General features: G+C 38.1%; 1 protein-coding gene across 1 annotated transcript in view; it reads right to left on the bottom strand.

Moving 5' to 3' along the window:
- LOC124805536 (lutropin-choriogonadotropic hormone receptor-like) overlaps window positions 1–20,029 on the bottom strand; it is a 650,587-nt gene that overhangs the window by 342,104 nt on the left and 288,454 nt on the right. Inside the window, exon 2 of the mRNA XM_047266105.1 lies at window positions 10,161–10,232. Coding sequence (XP_047122061.1) covers window positions 10,161–10,232 — 72 coding nt within the window. The remainder of the gene's footprint in view (window positions 1–10,160; window positions 10,233–20,029) is intronic.

Raw genomic sequence — 20,029 nt, 5'->3', positions numbered from 1 at the left:
TCTGCACGAACCCTCTTACAATCCTAAATTTCTTACTCTTATGATGTCTCCTGATACTTAATTTATCATCAACCTGATGTCTCATGTAATTTGTAACAACTGTTACATCACAGGTGGCATATGGGTATATTAAGTGAAGAATAATTGGGTTCTCTCAGAGCAAGATCGACATACGTGAAGCAACAGGTTGAAAAATATTCATAATTCAATGGAAAGACTCATTATCGATTTGTTTATTTGAAGAAAGCCTTCGACAAAGTACACAGAGAAAACCGTGGAATAATGAAGAGAAGTCTGTACCCGTTAAATTTAATGAACACCTTAAGAAGGCTGTGCAAAACACGGCAATCATGTTATACTGAAATTAGAAATGGCAACACCTTTCATCACTACAAGGAAGCTCAAAGAAGGCTGCACCATTTTGCCCATACTTTTTAAGACACAAGGCGATTTACTGCGTAAATAGGAAGCATTTTCATACAGGTATTAGAACAGAGAAAGAGATTGATCTTAACTATGTTTACTATGCAGATGGTCTCTCAATTTTAGCAGATAAAGGTACTGACATACAATAAGGCATTTACCTTCTAAGCAAAATAGCCAAGACTGTAATGTGACCATATTCACAATCGAAGCTAAAACAGTGGCTTTTGTGGGAAGAGATCCGGTTAGAAATTCTACTGCGGAAGTGCGTTTTGTGTCACTTAAAGACGACAAGAAAGTAAGATTCAGGCATACGAAATCAGATTTCTTAAGATATCAGACGACATGATCCATAAACTGCGATATTAGGATGTAATTTAATATATTTAATGTGAGGAAAAAAAACTGGAGACAACAGAAGAAAATGGAGCGGTCGTCTCGACAGAATTAACTGCTCCAGAATACCCGAAAAAAACAGAAGTGATCCGGTAGGCAGAAGAATTCTGGAAAGGCCAAGATGAGAATAGCACGACAACAGGCTGACTCCAAATGCTGTAAGTCCAGGAGAGGAATCTAAATAAACTGAATCAATGCTATTTTTATTAAGGGCTTGTTTCTTTTGTGTTATACAAAGTATTTTCTACAAACGTCTATTTAACTCGTGAACCGGCTTTTTATTTAAATAACCACCTGCAGACACCAGCTAGTCATTATTATTTAATTTCCCCAAAAATTATAAAAAATAATAAACAATGAAAGCCTGTTGCAGTACTTTAACTAAAGATGTGAACAGCTCTTTGTACTCATAAGACAACCAGATTACCAATAAAACCACCGTCTGACAATTTCACCAACTGTGTAAAGAAAGAGTATAGATAAATCTCGTATCGTTTGGCTGTCCAAACTGATCACAGAGCGCAGTTTTCTCAGGAATTCGAAAGCTGTGCATGAGAATTCTCTGTGAACATGAGAGCGACTGCCAGAACCAGGAGGCAGTGAGGCAGTAAGGCACAATGCTCACCCATACCCCTCCACCAGTAAAAAGAGAAGCTATAACACGCCCGTCCGATATTCTCGTATTGTCATTGCTGAAAAATCACACTGTTTAGATTAGATTAGATTTACTTTCATTCCAATTGATCCGTAGTGAGGAGGTCCTCCAGGATGTGGAACATGTCAGAAAAACAACAATACATGACAAATATTTACAACTAAAACAAATAAGCTAATGTACCATTCCACAGGTCCCAAGTGGAATGATCGTCATTTTTTAATGAAACTAAGAGTCATTTTACAAATACTATTGCACTGAATTTAAAATAAAAAAGTTTTTTATTTATTTATAAGGTAAGAAACATGTAATACAACTACTGTAATACTTATTTACAATGAACACATTACTGCACTGAAATGGTGCAGAAGTTAGATTATACTTACACACTTACACACACACAAGCACACACACACACACACACACACACACACACACACACAAATTTTCAGTGAACACATTACTGCACTGAAATTGTGCAGAAGTTATGTTGTACTTATATACAAATCAGTTGGTTTTCCTAAGAAATTCATCAATGGAGTAGAAGGAGTTGGCCACCAATAAATCCTTTAGGCTTCTCTTAAACTGAATTTCATTGGTTGTTAAGCTTTTTATGGCTGCTGGCAAGTTATTGAAAATGTGTGTTCCTGAATAATGCACACCTTTTTGTACAAGACTAAGTGACTTTAAATCCTTGTGAAGATTATTCTTATTTCTAGTATTGATTCCATGAATTGAGCTGTTGGTTTGAAAAAGTGATATATTTTTAATGACAAATTTCATTAAGGAATAAATATATTGGGAAGCTGTAGTTAGTATCCCTAGTTCCCTAAACAGGCTTCTGCAGGATGTTCTTGAGTTCACACCACATATAATTCTTACTGCACGTTTTTGTGCCCGGAAAACTTTAGCTTGGCTTGATGAATTACCCCAGAAAATAATCCCATATGACATTATGGAATGAAAGTAAGCATAGTATGCCAGCTTTTTCATTTTTATATCCCCTATGTCTGACAAAATTCGCATTGCAAACAGAGATTTGTTAAGACGCTTCAGCAGTTCTGTGGTGTGCTCCTCCCAGTTGAATTTATTATCAAGCTGTAATCCCAAGAATTTAACACCGTCCACTTCTTCTATCTTCTTGTCATCATATGTTAGACATATACTCTTGGGACACCCCTTACAAGTTCTGAACTGCATGTAGTGTGTTTTTTCAAAGTTTAGTGACAAAGAATTGGCTAGGAACCAGTGATTAATGTCCACAAATATTTTATTGGCTGATCTTTCTAAGACTACACTTGATTTGCTATTTATTGCAATGTTTGTATCATCAGCAAACAAAACAAACTTGGCATCTGGTAATGTTACTGATGACAGGTCATTGATATACACAAGAAAAAGTAAGGGCCCCAAAATGGAACCTTGTGGGACCCCACATGTAATTAGTTCCCAGTTGGATGATGCCTGATAGCTTGATACATGTCTCTTTCCTAATAACACCCTTTGTTTCCTGCCAGAGATATAAGATTTGAACCATTTTGCAGCATTTCCTGTTACACTATAATATTCTAGTTTACTTAAAAGGATATTGTGATTTACACAGTCAAATGCCTTTGACAGATCACAAAATATACCAGTTGCCTGCAATTTTTTGTCTAATGAATTAAGTACATTTTCACTGTAAGTGTAGATAGCCTTCTCAATATCAGAACCTTTTAGAAATCCAAACTGTGACTTTGACAGTATGTTATTTGAGATAAGATGGTTATAAAGACGACTGTACATTACTTTTTCGAAAATTTTTGAGAATGCTGGCAACAGTGAAATTGGACGGAAATTTGATGCTATTTCTTTATCTCCCTTCTTAAACAGTGGCTTAACTTCAGCATATTTCAGCCATTCGGGAAATATTCCACTGATAAACGACTGGTTACACAGATAGCTTAATATGTTCCTTAGCTCAGAATCACATTCTTTAATTAACTTTGTTGATATTTCATCATACCCACTAGATGTTTTTGATTTTAAAGATTTTATGATGGACGTTATTTCTGTTGGGGTAGTGAGGGTCAAATTCATATTATGGAAGTTACTTGAAATGTCTGGTCTAAGGTAATCCATAGCAGCATCTACCGAACCTGACAACCCCATCTTTTCAGTAACAGTTATAAAATGTTTGTTAAATAGTTCTGCAACACTATACACATCTGTCACCAATGCATCATTTACTCTTAATGCTATTTGTTCCTCTTCATGTCTGGTTCTACCGGTCTCCTCCTTCACTATATCCCATATTGTCTTTATTTTGTTATCTGATATGACTATCTTTTCCTTGTAATATATTTGCTTTGACATCCGTATTACAGTCTTTAATATTTTGCAGTATTTCTTATAATGTGCTATAGCATCAACATTGGAAATGTTTCGGATTGACAGATACAGTTTTCTTTTTGTTTTACAAGATACCCCTATTCCTCGAGTAATCCATGGCTTCTTTGTAGACTTTGCTCTAACCTTGGTAAGTTTTGGGGGAAAGCAGTGTTCAAATAAGGTAAGCACTTTATTAGCAAAAATGTTATATTTTTCATTCATGCCATGAGCACTGTAAACATCAGTCCAGTGAATGTCTCTGAGGAGTGTCCTAAAATAATCAATTTTTGGCTTACTGATTACCCTCTTGAGCTCAGATTTAACAGATTTTATATCCTGTTCAGTATTAACATTTAACAGAAGGAACTGCATGTCATGGTCTGAGAGGCCATTGACTATTGGTTTTGTAATATAATTTTGTTCATTTGACTTTTCTATAAAGATATTATCAATGGCTGTTTGTGAGCAAGTGGTTATCCTAGTGGGGAACTTTACTGTGGGAATTAAGTTGAATGATAGTGTTACTAACTCAAATAGGTTCTTATTGGGAGAGTCTTTAAGGAAATCTACATTGAAATCACCAGCAACCACTATTTCTTTGTTTTTGGTTGTTAAATGGGCCAGTACAGCTTCAAGGTGGTTTACAAACAGATTAAAGTTACCTGCAGGTGCTCGATATACACTTAATATTATGAAAGATTTTTTGTGAAAATCTAATTCTGTTGCACATGCTTCCATATGCTGTTCTAGGCAAAATTTATGAATGTCTATGTTCTTAAATTTATGACCGTTCCTGATGAATGTGGCAACTCCTCCTTTCTCCATTTCTGATCTACAAAAATGAGATGCTAACCTAAACCCTGTAACACTTAAAAGTTCTATACCAGTGGTCACATGATGTTCAGAGAGGCAGATTATGTCAGCTGGGTTTGAAGACTCTAATTCATCTATGCAGATAGTTAATTCATTAATTTTATTTCTCAGTCCTCGAATATTTTGATGCAATAAAGATAGCTGACATTTCACATTGACTGACTTAAAATTGGGTGGAGTTAAAATATCTGCTGACAGTTGAAAATTCTTAACCAATGGCTGTTTATGTTGATGTAATAAGCTGCAATTATGTTTTTTGATTTCTTTCTCAAACTGAAGGTTTGTCTCAGTTCTAACCTCTCTTAAAATTTGTTTTCTTTCTGTCCTCCCTACCCTAAAAAAGGGTGTTTTCTGAATCCTATAACCACTGGTATTTTACCACTCATGACAGTGCCTCCCCCCTTTAACTTTCTTGCTATTTCCCCAGCCAATTTACCCTTCCCCTTCCTGTTGAGGTGAAGGCCATGCCTAGTATAATCCCACCTACTGATAGATGTGGCGTTTCAATACCCTGATAAACTACAGACTATCTCAAATGTATTGACCATGTAGTGGGCTGTCCGAAACGAACATATTGTGAATAAGTACAATACACGATCTTATTCACATTTAAGACTTTCATGTTTACCATGTTGAAAGCCATACCGGATAACTGGCTCTTGCATCTCGCTACACAATAATACTTAAGGATGATTTGTAACAGATTTTCCTGTTCACAGGTAACTATTTCTTGCAACTCGCTACACAATAATACTTAACAAAAAGAAAACTGTATCTGTCAATCCGAAACAGTTCCGATGTTGACACATTACAAGAAATACTGCAAAAAATTAAAGACTGTACTACGGACATCAAAGCAAATGTCATATCAGATAACAAAATAAAGACAATGTGGGACATAGTGAGGGATGAGACCGGTAGAACCAGACATGAAAAGGAACAAATACCATTAAGAGTAAATTTTACATTGGTGACAGATGTGTACAGTGTTGCAGAACTTTTTAACAAACATTTTATAACTGTTACTGAAAAGATGGTGTTGTCAGGTTCGGTAGATGCTGCTATCGAATAACTCAGACCAGACATTTAAAGTAACTTTCATAATCTGAATTTGACCCTCACTATCCCAGCAGAAATAATGTCCATCATAAAATCTTTAAAATAAAAAACATCTAGTGGGTATGATGAAATATTAACAAAGTTAATTAAATAATGTGATTCTCAGCTAAGTAATATATTAAGCTATCTGTGTAACCAGTCGTTTATCGGTGGAATATTTCCTGAGTGGCTGAAATGTGCTGAAGTTAAGCCACAGAAGGGAGATAAAGAAATAGCATCAAATTTCCGTCTAATTTCACTATTGCCAGCATTCTCAAAAATTTTAGAAAAAGTAATGTACAGTCGGCTTTATAATCATCTTATCTCAAATAATATACTGTCAAAGTCACAGTTTAGATTTCTAAAGGGTTCTGATTTTGAGAAGGCTATCTACACTTACAGTGAAAATGTGCTTCATTCATTAGACAAAAATTGCAGGCAACTGGTATATTCTGTGATCTGTCAAAGGCATTGGACTGTGTAAATCACAATATCCTTTTAAACAAATTAGAATATTATAGTGTAACAGAAAATGATGCAAAATGGTTCAAATCTTATATCTCTGGCAGGAAACAAAGGGTGTTATTAGGAAAGAGACATGTATCAAGCTATCTGGCATCATCAAACTGGGAACTAATTACATGTGGGGTCCCACAAGGTTCCATTTTGGGGCCCTTACTTTTTCTTGTGAATATCAATGACCTTTCGTCAGTAATATTACCAAATGCCAAGTTCGTTTCGTTTGCCAATGACACAACATTGCAGTAAATAGCAAATCAAGTGTAGTCTTAAGAAGATCAGCTAATAAAATATTTGTGGATATTAATCACTGGTTCCTACCCAATTCTTTGTCACTAAACATTGAAAAAACAGACTACATGCAGTTCAGAACTTGTAAGGGGTGTCCCACGACTATATGCCTAACATATGATGACAAGCAGATCGAAGAAGTGGACAGTGTTAAATTCTCGGGATTACAGCTTGATAATAAATTCAAATGGGAGGAGCACACCACAGAACTGCTCAAGCATCTTAACAAATCTTTATTTGCAATGCAAATTTTGTCAGACATAGGAGATATAAAAATGAAAAAGGTGGCATACTCTGCTTACTTTCATTCCATAATATCATATGGGATGTTTTTGGGGGAACTGATCAAGCCAAGCGAAAGTTTTCTGGGCCCAAAAACGTGCAGTAAGAGTTATATGTGGTGTGAACTCAAGAACATCCTGTAGATGCCTGTTTAGGGAACTAGGGATAAAACTACTGATTCCCAATATATTTATTCCTGGTTGGTGTTGGCAGCTGGTGTTGCGCCGTAAGGTGCTTGGGATGTGGTCTGCTGAGTGGCGAGGCTTGACAATGCCTAATAAACTGCGGGCTGTCAAGGAGACGACCGATGTGTGGCGCTCCTCCCTGCGGTCTTCTCGCAGGGACTCTGTTATCCTGTGTCGGCTCCGCATCGGCCATACATACCTGACGCACGGCCATCTTTTGCGTCAGGAGGATCCCCCCCTGTGTCGGTGTGGGTCCCGGCTGACGGTCGCCCACATTTTATTGGAGTGTCCCCGACTGCGCGCCCTTCGGCAGTCTTTTAATTTCCCGGGCACCTTGCCTTTGATTTTAAGCGACAATGCCTCCATGGCTGACAATGTTTTACATTTTATCCGTGGTAGTCCTTTTTATGGATCCATTTAGGGGGGTCCTGCACTTTTCCGTTTCTGTGTCTTTTGTTCTCGCGTCTCTCCATATTTGTTGCTGTTTTGGTGTCTCATCGGATGGTTGACTCTTTCCCTTTTTTGTTGTCGTGGTCAGTCAACCAGTCTCCGGCCATCTTCTTTTCTTCTATTTCTTTCTGTCTGGTGTTCGTCTGTACTCTTCTTTTCTGTAGTGTTCGTTGCCTAATTTGTGTTCTTTAGCACCTGGGGGGGGCAGTCTCCTTCCCCTTGGGGTTTTATCTGCTCTGCAACTTTGTCTCGCTTGTTTTTGGAATGGGGGACTGATGACCTTAGCTGTTTAGTCCCCCTTAAACATCCCAACAACCACCACCACCTTAATGAAATTTGTCATTAAAAAGATATCACTTTTTCAAACCAACTGATCAATTCATGGAATCAATACTAGAAATAAGAATTCTCTTCACAAGGATTTAAGGCCACTTAGTCTTGTACAAAAAGGTGTGTATTATTCAGGAACACACATTTTCAATAACTTGCCAGCAGCCATAAAAAGTTTAACAACCAATGAAATTCAGTTTAAGATAATTCTAAAGGGTTCATTTGTGGCCAACTCCTACTCCATTGATGAATTTCTCAGCAAAACCAACTGATTTGTATTATATCTTCTGCACCATTTCAGTGCAGTAATGTGTCCATTGTAAATAAGTATTATAGTAGTTATATTACACGTTTATACCTTATAAATAAATAAAAAACTATTTTATTTTAAATCCAGTGCATTAGTATTTGTAAAATGACTCTTTCATATGGTGTTCATTAAAAAATAACGATCATTCCACTTGGGACCTGTGGAATGGTACATTAGCTTATTTGTTTAGTTGTAAATATTTGTCATGTATTGTTGTTTTTCTCACATGTTCTACATCCTGGAGGACCTCCTCCCTAAGGATCAAATGGAATGAAAGTAAATCTAATCTAAATCTAATCTAATCTAAGGGTCAAATGATTTATTATAACACATCTCCCTGTTCCATAGACGAATTTTTACTTGCAAAGTATTAACACATGTGGTCCTTAATGCCTGCACGTTCACAACTGCTGTTGCGTCTATTGTTGAATATTAGTCATCAGGTGAACACATGTGCATCTAACAAGTTTGATGACTTGATCGCCAGCCGGTGTCGCAGGGCAGTTCTAGGCGCTTCAGTCTGGAACCGTGCGACCGCTACGGTCGGAGGTTCGAATCCTGCCTCGAGCATGGATGTGCGTGATGTCCTTAGGTTAATTAGGCTTAAGTAGTTCTAAGTTCTAGGGGACTAATCACCTCAGATGTTAAGTCCCATAGTGCTCAGAGCCATTTGAACCATAACTTGACCATTTGGGTGACAAATGAATAAATATACGTTTTAAAAATTCAGACTACTTCTTCTTGCTGCAGTATAATAATTATTTATGCCACAGATGCGTTTCACCTTTCATAGATAAGTATCTTCAATGTACTTGTTTCTGCAATAATATTGTTTTGTTTGATACATGTGATAATACAGATTTAGGGTGCGAGAACACTTATGATGTAAACAACAGATTATTCACTTAATAGAGAAAACAGAAGAACAACATTCCACCAGATGATTATCAGAATATTGATACACAATCCCTAACCCACTCTTCCCTAATTAAATCCAAATCACCTCTAAACCAAAACTCCAATCATTTTTACATATAGACCTCCCATGCTTTACTCACTCCCCGACAATTATTACACATACAAAATCTCACTCTCACATTGCCCACATGAAAAACAGTTACACGCATTAGCATGCATATATGATGGTTTTTAACTTTCTCGTGTCTGGGGGAGGTGGGAAGTTTTTTGTAAATTTGTGGTAATTTCCTATGGGACCAAATTGCTGACGTCTCGGTCCCTAGGCTTACACACTACTTAATCCAACTTAAACTAGCTTACGCTAAGGACAACACATACACACACATGCCCGCGGAAGGACTCGAACACTCGACGAGGGGAGCCGCACGAACCGTGGCAAGGGCCCCTAGACCGCGCGGCCGGGAGGTGGGTTTTATGACTTATGTACATAAACAAGACAATAGATACTAAGGTGTTACGACATATATCGTCACAGTTCTCGTATTACAAATCTGAATTTCTGTCCATATCAGTGGTGAACACCGAGTGTTTCACATTTTGGAAACAGGAAAACCACAAAATATCGATGCGAACATTTGCCGAATTTTCGTAAGTGAAATGTAACTTCAGTTTTCAACTAATGATCAAATGAGAGAAAATGCTGATTTTGGCTAGGCAGGCCAGTGACTGCAAGAAGTATTTTATTGATGTAAAAATTATGTTGTGAACTGTTTTGGAATTTGTAACAATCAAATATAAAAGTATTATTTCATAGATAAATCCACTGGAGACACCTTTCAAATAATAAGGAAGAACGTATCTGGAATGTAAGTAGGTATTATACTTCAGATGGATACGACGTTTGCATTTATGTTACTAACATGTTTCTCTATCCTTTATAAAGTGAATCGTGTCTCTTATGTACGGCAATGTATCACAAGTGCAACCTATGGAACACGAAACTTATTAACAGCATCAAAGTCGCCCATGTCGACAGGATTAAAGTGAATAAAGTACTTACAGCTCCTCTAGGCGCGGCAGCTGCGACAAGAACTGCCGGCTTAGCCTCGTCAGGTTGTTGCCCGCCAGATCCCTGAAAGGAGGAAACGTAAAAAATTAAACTCTGTCTAGAAGCGCGTCAGTAGCACGGGACACTCTCGAAAATGTAAAAGTTTAAAACAGTGCAACCAAAACAGTGCAGCAACAAAAAGAGGTATCTCCTTGTTGTGCTTTCTGTGTCTCACGCCTGTTGGCTCTGTAAGAGTATTAACGTACAAAAACATCCGCGCGTAAAGCTCTTGCTAATTCATTAATTGCTCTTTTTCGCTTTCTTTTTCAGAAAATAACACAAAATTTAAAGGAAAAGGTATGCATATGAAGTCTGCTGAAAGCCGTGTTTGTTCCAGAGTCGCACCCACCATCCGGTTGAGATTGTTGGAGGCTACTGCGGTTCGTGGAATGAACCAGAAACAGCGTGTGCCTTTATCTCCTGGTATTGTAATTAAGTTTTGCGTGATAAAGACAGACTGACGGCTTCGATGTTCCGGTGTTATTGAGGTCTTTGTTCATTCATGTATAAGATTTTCTAAATACAATGTAAATCTAATTCAAAAAAGGAACTGTGTATGGTATGTGCGTAATCTGCAACATCCAACAAAATTCTTGCGTATTTATAAGTCATAATCTTATAAAGCTTATTTATATATAAATCAAAAATAACTATCATGTGTCTAATATCCTTTCCAGTTTGAATACATCTAGGTCCACTTGATTACCCTATTCACAATTAAGTGCCTGGCAGAGGGTTCAATGAACCACCTTCAAGCTGTCTCTCTAGCGCTCCACTCTCGAACGGTGCGCGGGAAAAACGAGTACTTAAATTTTTCTGTGCGAGCCCTGATTTCTCTTATTTTATCGTGATGATCATTTCTCCCTATGTAGGTTGGTGCCAACAGAATGTTTTCGCAATACGAGGAGAAAACTGGTGATTGAAATTTCATGAGAAGATCCCGTCGCAACAAAAAACGCCTTTGTTTTAATGATTGCCACACCAATTCACCTATCACGTCTGTGGCACTATCTCCCCTATTTCGCGATGATACAAAACGAGCCGCCCTTCTTTGTACTTTTTCAATGTCATCCGTCAGTCCCCCCTGATACAGATCCCACACTGCACAGCAATACTACAGAGTAGGGTGGACAAGTGTAGTGTAAGCAGTCACTTTAGTAGATCTGTTGCACCTTCTGCCAACGAATCGCAGTCTTTGGTTTGCTCTACCCACAACATTATCTATGTGATCGTTCCAATTTAAGTTATTTGTAATTGTAATCCCTAAGTAGTTAGTTGGATTTATAACCTTCAGATTTGTGTGACTTATCGCTTAATCGAAATTTAGAGGATTTCTTTTAGTACTCATGTGAATAACTTCACACTTTTCTTTATTCAGGGTAAATTGCCACTTTTCGCTCCACACAGATATCTTATCTAAATCATATTTCATTTCTTTTTGGTCATGTGATGACTTTACAAGACAGTAAATGACAGCATCATCTTCAAATAATCTAAGAGGGCTATTCAGATTGTCTCCTATGTCGTTAATATACATCAGGAACAACAGAGGACCTATAACACTTCCTTGAGGAACGCCGGATATTACTTCTGTTTTACTCGATGACTTTCCGTCTATTACTTCGAACTGTGATCTTTCTGAGAGGAAATTACGAATCCAATCGCACAACTGAGGCGATATTCCATACGCACACAGTTTGGTTAGAAGACGTTTGTCGAAAGCCTTCTGAAAATCTAAAAATATGGAGTCAATTTGACATCCCACGTCGATAGCATTACTTCATGAGTATAAAGAGCTATTTGTGTTCTGCAAGAACGATATTTTCTGAATCTGTGCTGACTATGTGTCAGTAAATCGTTATCTTCGAGCTACTTCATTATGTTCGAATACAATATATGTTCCGAAACCTTATTGCAAATCGTCGTTAGTGATACGGGCCTATAATTCAGCGGATTACTGCTATTTCCCTTTTGGGTATTGGTGTGACTTGGGCAACTTTCTAGTGTTTGGGCACGGAACTTTCTGTGAGCGTGCGGGTGTATATAGTTGCTAAATACGGAGATAATGCATCTGCATACTATGAAAGGAACCTGACTGGTATACCATCTGGACCGGAAGCCTTGCCTTTATTAAGTGATTTAAGCTGCTTTGCTACACCGAGGATATGTACTATGTTTCTCATCTTCGTAGTTGTTCTTGACTGGAATTCGACAATTACTTGACTGGAGTTACATCAAAAAATATGAGTGGTACAAGTGTCGAATCCGATGTTGCCGCCTCGTGATTCAGGTACTGCGCTATAACCTAACTTAAGGGTTAAAATAATGTCAGGTGAAAGTTAGACGATCCAATTTGTCTTATTAAAACCGTTTTATCCTTTCAGACTCCGTTATTATCACATAAATGTTTTACATTATCAGTTTAGGTAACTCATTTTCATCGAGAGATGTGACATGAATATTCACAAAATATTTTGTCTAAAATTTTGGATGACTTGGCGAAACCGGTAATATGAATACTTTTACATTAATTAACGATCCTGAACAAATAAAAATCTGAACGGATTACAACCTACGTTACCCAACCACTCGAATATACGGAGATGTTCATCGTTGATCATAATTTTACGAAATTTGTTACAACAGTTATAGTAAGATCTTCATTGTCTCACAGCACTGTTGATTTTGTGACTGGATCAATGATAGGAAGGTTACAACATGCCTAGTTGGCACCTGAGATATAATTCCCGACTGTACTCTCTCGCCCTGTCAAGTACCCATGCTGGTATCTTTGGTTACTTTTATTATACCATTTTGCAGATGTTTCAGTGACTAAAGATCACGCGCCACTACAACAAAGAACACAAAACTATGAGCAGTGCAAGGTCCATGTAATGATACGGTAACAGAGACGGCCAGCAGTGCTCCTAGTGGCCTGGCAGTGAACTTCGAATACAGAAGACTTAGCGCGAAAATCCGTGTCCTTTCTTTGCGAAATACCCCTACTACATGATGATATTTTTCATTTATACTTGATGGGTGGGGTTGGTAGTCTGGTGGTAAAGTGTGTATCTGGAAACGAATATGCGAGAAAATACAAAAATGGATGTGAACAACATAAAGTAGGATACAAGGAATATACCAAGAATGCATTTAAATCGAGCAGTCCACACACGAATTCGCAAGTAGTAACAATTGTACGTAACCATTTTCTGTTTTCTATGAAACAGAAACAAATACAGCATCATTCGCTGTGCCCATTATTACAGGTGCGAAGAGAAAACGAGCTATACATTTACAGTCCAATTCAAACAGTGAAAGACACACGAGAAACCGTAATCAGAAACAGTGTGATGGATCTAGCTTCTGTTTTGAACGAAAGCAAAATAAATATCTTAAATCACCCAATAAGAAATCGACATGGTGGACTCATAAACTTGCAGCGCTTCATGTGGCCAGGCAGGGAATCAAGATCTTGGTACCGGAAATCCCTATATGAGTTTCACACCCTTGCAGCCACATTACGTACTGTGGGCTGTATGTACTCCAGTACTGTAACTGAATTTAATATCTTGGTTTCTGGCATAATGCTGGTTAATAATGATTGACCATGCACCTGATTAATGATGGCACACATTGAGTAAACAGTACGTAAAATTATGATAAATATTTTATGATTGTTTTTGTAATCATGCATGGCAATTACTTTTTTTTCTTTTTTGTTGTATGTAGATACCTGAGCATTGTCCGTTTCTGACCAAAACTGGGTGTTTAATAAAGTGACACTACAGCTGTTTGCAAATGATGATTTCCCAAAGGTACTACTACAGCTTTAATCGGTTATAATGCTTCTTAGTGACAATAACATCGTCAGCAAACAGTAGCTAGTAAGTCGGTTAGTTGTATGTTGAGTAAATCATTTGAATGATTCCTTTTTTTCAAACTGGTTTAACACAATTTAATTCATAGGATATGTACACATGATTAATTTCAGTGGATGGCTACATGCCAGCTACTTATGTGTTTCCTGAATGGCACGATGGCCGCCGTTTAGTATTAAGGAACGTATTATCACGCATTCCTACTCCTCTACCAACACTTCAAACCGTGCCTTCATACAGGCTACCAGTTTTATATATAAATTCGCATATGTAACAGAAGGAGTTGTCCAGAAGAAATGAGTTTAGGGTAGCTTTAAAAGTTGCTTACCCCCATCAGAAATTGTATGTTGCTGGGTAAATGATTAATATTTTTGTTGGTGCATATTGAACTCCTTCCTGAGCCGTTGACAGCTTTCATAATGAGTAATAAAGATAATTTTTCTTCTAATGTTGTACGTATGGACATCTCCATTCTTCTCAGATTATGCTGGATTTTTTATGACTATTTTAACTGGAATATATACAATAAATGTTGTGAAGGTGCAGTTAAAATGCCTAACTCCTTCTTGTGCAATCAATACTTCCTATCTAAGTGATGAGTTACACAAGAAAATTGTTTCATAAGACATTACTGAATGGGAATAAACGAAACATGTTTGGAAGTTCATTCGTTCGTTTCTAAAACTAGTAATTATATGAAGAGCAAAAGAAATGTAACTTAATTGTTGAATCACCTAAGTAATACATTTCCTCCCATTCAAAGTTTCAGCATTGTGTACACACAAAAATTTTTAACTTCCACTCTGTTTACAAACTTCTGCTTCCCTACTGATACTACATAAGTTGTTCGTATGACTACTTGTTGTCTAAAACTGAACATAGTATGTTTTCTCAAATTCACTATTCTTTATAGTGAATTTTCTGAGAGTCACTTATTAATTCTTTCTATCAAATGGGATATACTCTACAACCGTCTACAAGGTGTACTAATTCTGCTTCATGAATATTAAGTGTAAAGATTAAACTAATACTGCCTACCTAGTATGTCTGCAAGCGACTCTCCATCCACGACAATGTGCTGCATCTGTCTTGTCAGGAAATATATGGTCAAGAGTAAACCTAGTCTGAAGTTCCAAAGGAGTATATTTTTTGTATAAGGCGCCGTTGTGGGCCAAAAAAAGCTAGAAACACAGAAGTAACCTGTTTTGCTCTTCCCATGACGCTGAGGGTACTGTGTGGTAATTGTGCTGCATTTATAGGACATGTGACTGTCACATGTCTCATTCCGTGTATAATTCATGTTCCTTTCTTATAGATGTAAGTGCTTATTTCCAGTCCCAGGACACATATGTCTCCTCAAAGCACCTGCGGTAAAAATATGGCCAAGAGTGGAGAAGTAGTAAGACTGAGGGAGTTGCTTCAGGGTATTTTTATCCCCCTCGTCTTCCTTTCACTCCTTTTTATTTTAGTACGACCAATACTACCTTCTGTAAGAATTTGGGACACTTTTGTCAACAGGCTGTAAATGATAACATAGAAATTCGAAAGCAGATCAGCGGACTGCGCCTTCTACACTGATAAATAAGTGCACAACAGTACTGAAAGACTCATGAACTTAACGTTGTCTCCACCAGCTCTTGTACTCCAAAGACTGTTGCACAGCTTTTCCCATAGTCAATGATGCACAACTAGCATTTCGGAATGACGTTTGATACCGCTTCAATTTGACTGTGAGCAACTCCAGACGGTCATAACTGACGCTCCTGGAGAATTTTTCAAGTCGACGTAGGACTGTTATGTTAGTTCTTCTTGGTACTCTGCGCCTATTCGGAACGGTAGTTTTTCTCTTATGTTACACTTTACCGCAGAAGCAGACAAATGTGCACACTATGACAAAATTCTTGAGTCATTCGTTCCTAGTTCACTTCGCTGATTTCGCTGTCTCTAAGAAGATCCTTGATCAAAAAATCGGCACTCAGTTTCTGCAAGTAAAGAACTTTGCCACTGTTATTGTCAATGTAACAGTGTTGCAGTCTTACCAGCTATAATATCATTTACAAAGAAGCAGCAGCACATATTTCGAATACAGATTAATACGGAAAATTTCGACTAAAACTTCCAATAAAATAATGTGTTTAATTTTCAGCTGCCAAGATCACATGGCTGTATGGAGTTGGCAACAGCAGGTAAATAATTTCGTCCATTCTGACTTGTTACTCTCAACTACACTATTTTAGCTCGTAATGTCATAAATACTGGGCCAACAGAAATCTCTGTGCCACTTCTGAAGCAATTATTCAATAACAACGGCGATGTATTCTAATGTTACTGAAACAACATTGCTTTGACTACAATAGTTTTGTGTACCTTTATTGTGATACGTCAGCTAATTATTATATCAACTCACCAATGGCAAGTTTCAGTGTTAATACTCTCTGTCAATAAGTTCTCTGCCTATAGAAGAAGATAAAAAGAAAAGTTTACGTGGTAAACATAAAAACAAGATCCGAACTGATTTTTTGCTATGTGCACTTGTTTAATCGTTTGGATTATCAGGTGAGTAACATTACACTCGTTATTTTAATTCTGATGTGACTTTCTTCAAAAAAGTCCACATTTTGTTGGCGTTTGTGTCTACAATTAGTATGTTTTGAGAATTCCGCCTTCAGAAAAGTACAATTTCTTGTTTTCCTCTGAACTGTAGGTTATTCACGAAGGTATCATCAAAGTATATTTCTCGTACTCTCAGTATGTTTTGATAACCTGCTCGACATGATCTGATAAAATGACTTGTTGGAATCCTGTAGAAACATTACAGCAAGACCACGTTGCAAACTGACTGACAATATTTCTTAAGACGAACCGATTGTTTACACAGTGATTACGCTTGGTTTTTAAGGCGACTGCCTGAGGACTTGTAGAATACGGAGAGAATGTCACCCATGAGTGAAGTTTCATCGCAACAGCTGCATTCACCCTTATCTCCTCAGATATATTTGTGCAGCATTCCGTCAATTTCAGACCTCCCTCAGTGAATTAGTCTATTTGATGACAGTAATGAACTCTATCGGTGACGCACTTAAATGCACGACTAAAGCGTTCGATATAGTTGGAAACACAGTGACATGGCAGCTGCAAAACAGCAAAACACAACAAACCTTGGTCGCCGCTTAGTCACTATTACTCACAGTAATGTTAAAAGAAGATGTAGGTCACATAAATAATATTACGAACCTATAGGATCACCCCAGCAGCTTTGGAACTATCATGAGACTAAACAAGAGCTTTAGACCGACTAAAAACAGTTTTATCTTCGTCCTGAAGTACTGTAAGCCAGATTACTGCGATTTCAATTTTTTCACATTGACTTCCTGTCGCATTGCCATCGCAAAAGTGGACTGATCTAGTGTTCTGCATCGCTAACTACCGGGATGTCTGGGGAACGACAGCCAAAAGAAGAAAAATTTGTTTGCTAGGAAGCCAAGAAGAAGATATTAAAATGGCTGTATTGTGGAAGTGTGAAATTCGCTTTCGGCATGTCAGTGTCTCGGTGCTTATTGTTAGTTGTCACGCCAGATTTTAACGAACTGACCGTCGACAATACAGAATGATCATTACGACTGCGTAACTTCGGGCAGAAAGCTAGGAAACCTTGCTGGTAGACGAGTGTAAGAGTGGGCGAGTCGGACCACTCTGGCCTGATGAATCCAGTGGCGTGAGGGCTGGTGACAGGGTGAGTCGGCGTTAAGGCCTTGCTAATGGTAAGTTATTATGACGGCACGGGCGCGTTAGATGATTGGTACGTTCCTGTGCACATTCTGTAGGGAGGTACTGAACCAACTATGGGACTTAACTTCTGAGGTCATCAGTCCCCTAGAACTTAGAACTACTTAAACCTAACTAACCTAAGGACATCACACACATCCATGCCCGAGGCAGGATTCGAACCTACGACAGTAGCGATCGCGCGGTTCCAGACTGTAGCGCCTAGAACCGCTCGTCCACTCAGGCCGACCATAATGGATTATTTATTTTATTTATAGTTACAGCAATTTTATTTATAAAGCGAAAATGGCATTTTTATATGAGTAGGGTGGCTAAGCAAAGTTAAAACATTGCAGTGTAAATGTCTGGAAAAAATCGGAGACATTCAGTACCTGGGATAAGAACCCTTTTGCATAAACCGCTTTACACACTGGACTCGCATTCGGGAGGACGACGGTTCAAACCCGGGTCCAGACATCCTGATTTAGGTTTACGGTGATTTCCCTAAATCGCTTCAGGTAAACGCCGGTTGGTTCCTTCGACAAGGGCACGGCCGATTTCCTTTCCTCCCTTCCATAATCCTATGAGACCGATGACCTCGCTGCTTGCTCCCCTCCCCCAAACCAAAGAACCAACCAAGCAGTTTGTAAGGGCTCTTCCACGTGATCAGTCTGCTTTAAGTGTCTTTCTGTCAAGAAATTTGAAAGCTGTAACTTTTGTTGGTCCTCGAATTCAAAGACTGATGAAAAATCACGAACTTGACAATACAATGACTCTTAGTGATAAAAACACATGGACTCTTCAGGCTTGTTACAGGAAACTTTCTAAGGAATAAAAAAGTTCAAAACTACAAGAACATTGTCAAAATCATGAAAAATATCAAGCAGTTGGTTTGTACCATGAGTGTAAAAGCCCACTTCCTACTCTCATATATTATTTCCCTGAATATATGGCACATTATCATACACAGGAGGGAGAACGCTTCCACCAGTACATTAAGGACATGGGTAAAAGGTACCAGGGAAGATGAAATCGAGAAAGGGATGGTTTGAAAACTAAACGTAACCGAGTACTCATAATGTTGCTAAGAGATACTAAGTACAGAATTTTTCCTGTGTCTCTATAAAAATAAAAAAAATTATAAAAATACAGAGGTTAATTGAAATTTTAACGTAGGTGCTTTATTTACTTATATCTTTAAAATATGAAACCTTACAAAATGATTCTCGACCACCTACTTTTGAGAAATCCTCGAACAAAGAATTATAAAATCTGTGGCTTGTAAGGGCAGTTCTCCATTTATGGATTTCCTACAGATTGGATAGTTCACGGATGAGGCACCTTACAACCATGACAGTCTTTACAACTGTCATAAACAGATGTGTATGGAGTAACAGAAATTCATGCCCCTCTCAGACCACGAGCAACTGTTTTCTATCAACTGCTGGGTTGGAACTGTGGGAGATTAAGTAATAGGACCTTATTACGTGTCAACCCATCTGGAAGGTGAACGCTACCTGGCGTTCATCCGAAAAACGGTTATCCGTGAGAAGATGTTGATCCAACACAGCGTGGAACCATCCCACGTCGGTGTATGTCTATGAACACCTGAACAACAGAATGCGCTTGCAAGCCACAGATTTTAAAATTTTTTGTTCGAGGATTTCTCAAAAGTAGGTGGTCGAGAATCATTTTGTAAGGTCTCAAATTTTAAAGATATAACTAAATGAAGAACCTACGTTAGAAATCGAAGGGAAGGTCATATCCATTGTTGAGATGCATCGTTGGAGCACACTCCTATTTACTTTTCCTGTGAGGCTACAGAAAGTCGTTCTACGAAAATGAAAAACTATTCAGTAGAGTCGTAACTGCCTCACTCACTGTGCGAAGATGATAGGGATATTTGGGTATGTTGCATGTCTGGTCCACCTTTCTGACGCATGCGTTGAGACTGCCAATCGCCACTTCGAGCACATGGCATAAGGCAGTGGTTCTCAACGTCCTTGCGTTCGTGGTTCCCCCGGCCACCAATGTCGCTCCTTTGGCTTTCGGGTATGATACCTTGCAAAAACCGAACTAATTATTTAAAAAATTAAGTACTTGGTTTTAATGACAGGCACTGCCGAAAATCCACTCTTGCAAATATAGAATGCTGCGAAAGGAATTAATATCTTC

The sequence above is a fragment of the Schistocerca piceifrons genome, chromosome 7 (genome assembly GCF_021461385.2).
Source record: "Schistocerca piceifrons isolate TAMUIC-IGC-003096 chromosome 7, iqSchPice1.1, whole genome shotgun sequence".
NCBI lineage: Eukaryota > Metazoa > Arthropoda > Insecta > Orthoptera > Acrididae > Schistocerca > Schistocerca piceifrons.
This window is presented reverse-complemented; position numbering and strand designations above follow the sequence as displayed.